At 40.4% G+C, this 6,335-nt stretch overlaps 1 protein-coding gene across 1 annotated transcript; it reads left to right on the forward strand.

Annotated features, from left to right (window-relative positions):
• The first annotated feature begins 207 nt into the window (after positions 1–207).
• LOC148213698 (ovalbumin-like) lies at positions 208–5,935 on the forward strand. The gene is made up of 7 exons (XM_088130931.1): positions 208–385; positions 1,239–1,289; positions 1,786–1,929; positions 2,414–2,531; positions 3,299–3,441; positions 3,663–3,818; positions 5,525–5,935. Exons 1-7 carry the CDS (start codon positions 218–220, stop codon positions 5,933–5,935), a joined length of 1,191 nt encoding a protein of 396 aa, XP_087987057.1. The 5' UTR covers positions 208–217.
• The last annotated feature ends 400 nt before the right edge of the window (positions 5,936–6,335 follow it).

A 6,335-nucleotide genomic window follows, 5' to 3' on the forward strand; every position in this document is an offset into this window, starting at 1 on the left:
TGAATCCACACAACATGCTAAGGCATAAAAAAATTATTTCAAATCCCAGTTGCTGTATTTATGCAGTGAGAGCAACAGCATTACTGGTTAATTTGGGGTTTTTTTTGTTTGTTTTTTTCCTATTCTACCATTCACCCTAGTTTTCAAAGTGTTAAGACAACTAAAGTAACAGAAACCATTACAATTCTTTCAAAATCTTCTAGGTACTAGTTTCACCATGAACAGTCTTGTTGAAGCAAACACCAACTTTGCTGTGGACCTCTTAAAATGGATGGAGAAAAAGCATTCCACGGAAAACATCTTTTTCTCTCCATTTAATATCACAGCAGCTTTGTCCATGGTCCATCTTGGCAGCAGAGGTAACACTGCTGATGAAATGGGAAAGGTAGGAATCCTCATGCAGTTGTGCTCATTAAATTTGTTCAGTTATGTAATTATTGTTCTTGCTGTTGTCATTATCCCATTTGCTTAGCGATAATCAGAAAATATTTCCTATTGATCACTATGTGGGTGAGCATTTAAGGATGACATTCTGAACGGAATCATGAGGATTCCCTCCTTGCTCACAGCCAATCTTCTTAACCGCAGTTTCCAAATCCACTTAGTCGTACAACTCATTCTTAAGATGTATATAAAGCCTGAGGAAGCCCATACGGCAAAGTGTAAGAAAACCTATGTGTTTTTATGAAAGCCATTATTCAGGAATATAGGGAAGTGTGGTATGATATGATATGGAGAAACCTAAGATTACCAGAGCAGAAAATAATAAGAAACACTGAGGGTAGCAAGATGTTGGAAAAGAGAACTTGGTGTGTCATGAAGCAACCTCTGCAATTTCTAAGCTTGCCTGCCTCTCGGTCACAACAAAACATGCGGCCGCATTAGCTGTGTTGAAGTCAAGTAAGCTCATTTCCTTGTAATTGTGGGAGGACACCACTTTGTCCTTGGACTATATTCCCACCCCCCATCCCCCACCCCCAAATGATAGGCCGGATTAATAGGAGTGTTAGAGATTGTGGCCCAAACCTCTGGAGGATATCACGTGGAAGAGTGCTGGCCGAGGTGGCATCCATTTGAACTCGGCTACTCTTCAGGACAGTCCCTTCCATGCCTTTTCTCTACATCAGTGGCCCTGGGGAAAATGGATGCATTTGTTTTATGAAGTTCCAAGGAAGCTGAATTATGACAGAAGGATAGGATGACATAGATCACAATCTCCAATTTATTTTGTATTGCAGGTCCTTCACTTTGACAAAATCACAGGATCTCAGAGCTCTACAGACTTGCTTGTAAGAGAATTTTCATTGAATGTCATTTTATCACTAATTCTACTTAAGGAAATATTGACATCTTGTGGGTGTCAAAAAATTCTGAACTTTACACTGAAAATACCAAATATGTTATTTCTTAGTATAGACGTATTAGAACATTTGGTATCCTGAACTGTATTTGGATGAGCAACACGCAGTCAAGTACATATTTTCTTGGGACTAATATACATTAAAACCATTAAAAAAGCATACAAGTAGTTTAAGCCCAATATATACTGAGCAGTAAGAAATAAGAATAATCTTTCACCCTTTAGTTTAGCAGCTAAAGGATATATCAAAGAACTGGGCAATGGCACTAAAAAGACTGCTCCTCTCCAGTAAAACAGAATATATACTTCTTGAACTCATTTAACTATCATGGATATTGACTGTCTCAGCATTTGGTGCAAATGCCTTGGAATGGCTGGGAAATGTGTTCCTGTGAATGTAATCTCCTGTCCTTTGGTTCTTGAAGTCTTCCCCAGCCCAGTGTGACAAACCTGGCGGACCTCACAACCAGTTCAAGGAACTCCTAGCAGCCATCAACCAGCCTACCGACAACTATACACTGAGCACAGCCAACCGTCTGTATGGATCAAACATTTATGAATTCCGCCAGGTGAGAATGGAAGTCCCCCCCCCCCGCCCTTCCTGCCCATGCGGTACTCTGACCGATTGAGGGCACAAGTAACACTTCTTTCTCCATCCTTAGAAGTGAATATAGATTGCCAAATCAGATGGGTGAGGGTGGGGTTAAAATCTTGTTCTCCCTTCCTTTTTCATGAGAATTTCCACTTTTGCACCATTAAATAGTTAAAATAGTGGGTGGTCAAAAGGGGGAACACATTAGCAGTGAGGTTTCTTTTGAGCTGCACGGAACTGACATCCACGCAGTTTTGTAAACAACAATGCAGTTTCTCTGGGATTATTTTCAACTTCCCAGCCTCCCCTACTGTCTCTGACCTGGTTCACTTTTGGGGGTCAATCACACCGGGCTAGGTGCTGCCATCCAGTTTGTACCAGCTACAATTGTTGATTGAGTGTATATGATGAGAATAAGGGGAGGAACATACTGATATGATGACCTCTGTCATTCTGTGCAGCAATACTTACAGTGCTCCAAAGATTTATACCATGCAGAACTGGAAAGAGTTGACTTTGTGAATGCAGCTGAGGCCGTTAGAAAGCAAATTAATTCCTGGGTTGAAAGTCAAACCAATGGTAAGAAATCATAGGTTAATCTTCATTTTCCTTGCCATTGATCAGCTGGGAAGGCTCACTGGATTTCCCACACTGAATGGCAGAAAAGCAGAATATTTAGTCACTGCCAGCTAATGGGGCAGGCCAGCTAATGGGTTTACTGATGCTAGCAACAGCCAATCATTGATTGATATGCTGTGGATTGATATGAGGTGGTGTGGAATGAAGTGCATGTCTCTGAATATTGCATCACGAAGAATTGCATGTGATCTTGAAGTTGCTCCATGCCCCTTCAACATGTCTATGTCTTAGGGCCAAAAAGGTCATTCATGAATTCATTCATGGTCATCATTTTAAAAATATATATACTGCTGCCCAGTTTATTCATTTGCATATCAGGGAAGACTTAATTAATATTCCTGGGTGTGAGGCAGAAAAAAAGAAAAGAATCTGATTCAGTGGGGAAGCTTGAGACCTGGAGTTTTTGCCGATCTGTAAGGTATCCAAAGTTGTACTTTCCTGCTTCCACAGGATCTGAAAGGTCACTGATCCTATACTTTTAGGACAAAGGTTTTGTATGGATAAGACTTTTAAATGTATGAAGGTAGAAAAGATTTCAGCTTTTTTTAGTCTTTCGTTCATTCTTTTTCCTTTGTTTTTGGATTACTTTGATTTTTTAAACTTTCTTCTCTACCCTTACTCAAAATTTGCACTGTAGAAAGAAGTGAATTGTTGATAAGGTCTGTCCTCTACAGCTAACATTTTTCATGTCATTACTTTTCAAAAAGGTAAAATCACGGATCTGTTTCCTGAGGGCTCAATTACCAGAGCAACTGTCTTGACCTTAGTAGCTGCTATATACTTCAAAGGAAAGTGGAAGACGGAATTTGACCCAAGCAATACCCACGAAGCAGACTTCTGGATTACCAAGGTAGAGCATGAAAAAAGCCGGTGAAGATGGCAATGTTTTGTCACAGAATTCAAAGTTTGACTGAAGTGGCTGTTTATTTGATGGGCTGAATTCTAGAATCGCAGGGTCTCTGTTGAACACTTTCAAAGTCATTGCGGCTTGTCTACTGCATTCAAGAATACGCCTCACTATTCCTGATGTTGTTATTGCTTTATTTCTAAGCATTGCTTTATTTGTTATAGGACCGGAGCAAAAAAGTGCAAATGATGTCTCAAAGGGGCAAATTTAACTTAGCTAGAATAGCAAATCCTGCAATGCGAGTGCTTGAGTTTCCCTACGATAAGGAAGGCCTCAGTATGTTCATCCTCCTGCCAGACCACAAGGGAGCTACGGATGAGGTAACTTGATTTCTGAAATCATTCAGAAGGGGATTTCAATCAACTTGATGCGTATGTTTTGAATATTTTTATCGCTAAGGCGGTCCTCTGATTGCATATTCTTAAGTGGTTCTTATATGCTAATTAGCATTTTCCCCTACTTTTCTCATCCATTTCTTACTTTTTACACACAGACACATAGATAAATGCACACACAGGCACTTGCAAACACATCCAGCCATCCTGCCTAGGCCGCCGCCTCTGGGAATGCAAAGCAAACGCCCGTGTGGTCTCCCAAACGTTATCCCCACACGGCCTCCCAGTGAGGAAGAGCAGGGTGGGTGTGACTGAGCTCCCTTTGAACCCAGGCCTCTCCAGTTCCAGCCCAACACCATAAGCACGATTGTCCCATTGCTTTTCCACACCAGGCAGAGCTATCCATCAACACAGGCATCATTGGGGAGGCACGGAGCAGAGACAGGTTCATTTAGGACCAAGTTTCATCCCTCGGTAATTTTTAGAGGATAAGGTTGGTTACTGGAGAAAGCATTGCAGCTATTTCAAGTATTTAGCCCAGGGTTTAAAGAGTCAGTTCTTCACCAACTACATTTGCTTGTCAGGTGACATCCTTTCATCATTTTCTTCATCTCCTTTCCTTCTGCACAAGCTTGAGGATTTTGGAAGCATTTGCTTCTGCTTTTGACTAGCTACAGCTTCTCATCCAAACCTGGCACTATCGTTTATCTTACTACACTTGGCTTAAAGAAAGCGACTTCAGGAACTCTGCTGAAGGATGACTTCCCTGAACGTCACCATCGTCAATATTCCATCCTGTTTGCCTGTCCAGGTGACATCCCAAAGCACTGCTGAGCGATAGTCAAAGCAAAAACTTCCAAACTTTGCCTTTTGGGTTTATATGACCCTGGCAGAAGAGTGTGAGCCCATGGCTTCTAACCTTTCATGTTTTCCTCTTGTTATTCTGCACCAAGGCTTTGTAAATATAAAATACTCTGCCTCCAACAGTGGCCAAGAGATGCTTCTGGGAAGAAGCAAAATATGACTTAATACATTTCTCTTCATGACAGGACTGTCATGAAGCACATACCTATGTCCTTAAAACAAGGGGACACAAGCCTGTCATCAAGTGAACCATTTGAAGACAAGAAGAAAAAAAAAAGGAGGAAAATCCAATTTTAGGAAGCCCATTATTTCTAAAATATTTCTGATTTTCATTTGTCAGAAGTTCCAATGCTTATATGCCTGTATAGATTTGTCTTCTTTTTTCCTAATTTTTTTTTTTTTGAAATATGGCCAAGGTTAGGTAAAAAATACTTTGTAGCAAGTTCCCTTCCAAATTTGCCTGATAGTTTTCTGCCAGATATCAGGCAAAAAGAAGGCAATCACGGTGGAGGAGGTTCTAGAGACCCATCACTCTCAGAGTTTGGCTTGCTGCTACAGAGTGCCCATTCCCAGTTTGGCAGGCAGATTTTCCATCTCTCTATGCACCTTGATGCTCCCTCCTTTTCATTCAATAATGCTTTACATATTATTCTTTTTAAGGAAAGTAATATTCACACAAACATGTTTGCTGTTTTCTCTTGAACAAAATGTTTACTGCCAAGGAACCTGTCACTTTGGAAAAAAAATGATTTTGTCTTTCTTGTTCCTTTTTTTTCAATACCCTTTTCACTCATGCTCATTGGCATTGAATTTCTCTTACCTTCCAGATTGTGACACAACTCACTTATGCAAAATTTCAAGAGTGGACCAGTTCGACCATCATGCAAACCACAAAATGTTACATTTTCCTGCCACGGTTTGAAGTGGAAAAGAATTATGTACTCAATCCAATTTTAAGCGCGATGGGAATGAATGATGTGTTTCTTCCAAAGAAAGCTGATTTGTCCGGCATATCTGAAAATCGTGATCTGGTGTTGACTCACATTTGTCACAAAGCTTATATTGAGGTAAATGAAGAAGGGACAGAGGCAGCTGCTGTCACTGGTGGAACGGTTACAGGTATCACGAGTGTCTCCGATGTTATTCCTGAGTTTAGAGTTGACACATCCTTCATATTCTTTATAAAACATAACCCAACCAACAGCATTCTTTTTGCTGGCAAGCTGTTCGAACCATAACCAGCAGGTGCTCAGATAATAGCACTATCTTCCCAATAGTTGTGAGCAAAGGAATTCCATTTTTGACATCGCTAATGGTTCCCATATCTCCTCTCTTACTTAAGTCAAATCTTAAAACAGATCTTTTATTTCCTTTCCAGATAAAATTCCCTTTACATTTAGAACTCTTCTTTCCTCTACATGCAGAGAGTAATGTGTAGGCTAAGCTTTTTGAATAGATGCACTTGTTATAAGAGAGAAGAGGAAAACAGAGCATAGCCCTTTACGCATGGGGTGGGAGGGAAATGGGTAGTGATTTCTAAAACAAACTCCCACAAAATAAGCCTGAAGCAGAGAACCTTAGAATCTCTTTTGGGGAGATAATACTATGTATCTATTTTTTTTAAAAAAACGAATAACC

Source organism: Python bivittatus, unplaced genomic scaffold (assembly GCF_059951505.1).
Source record: "Python bivittatus isolate LINGU-HERP-01145 unplaced genomic scaffold, Pbiv_v1 ctg000840_np1212, whole genome shotgun sequence".
In the NCBI taxonomy this organism is placed as follows: domain Eukaryota; kingdom Metazoa; phylum Chordata; class Lepidosauria; order Squamata; family Pythonidae; genus Python; species Python bivittatus.

Bases quoted from the DNA above. Each gene is read 5' to 3' on its own strand.
- LOC148213698 (XM_088130931.1), top strand. From the start codon at position 218: ATGAACAGTCTTGTTGAAGCAAACACCAACTTTGCTGTGGACCTCTTA. The intron at 2,532-3,298 runs GTAAGAAATCAT...CTTTTCAAAAAG, and splicing joins GGTTGAAAGTCAAACCAATG to GTAAAATCACGGATCTGTTT. The intron at 3,442-3,662 runs GTAGAGCATGAA...TATTTGTTATAG, and splicing joins CAGACTTCTGGATTACCAAG to GACCGGAGCAAAAAAGTGCA.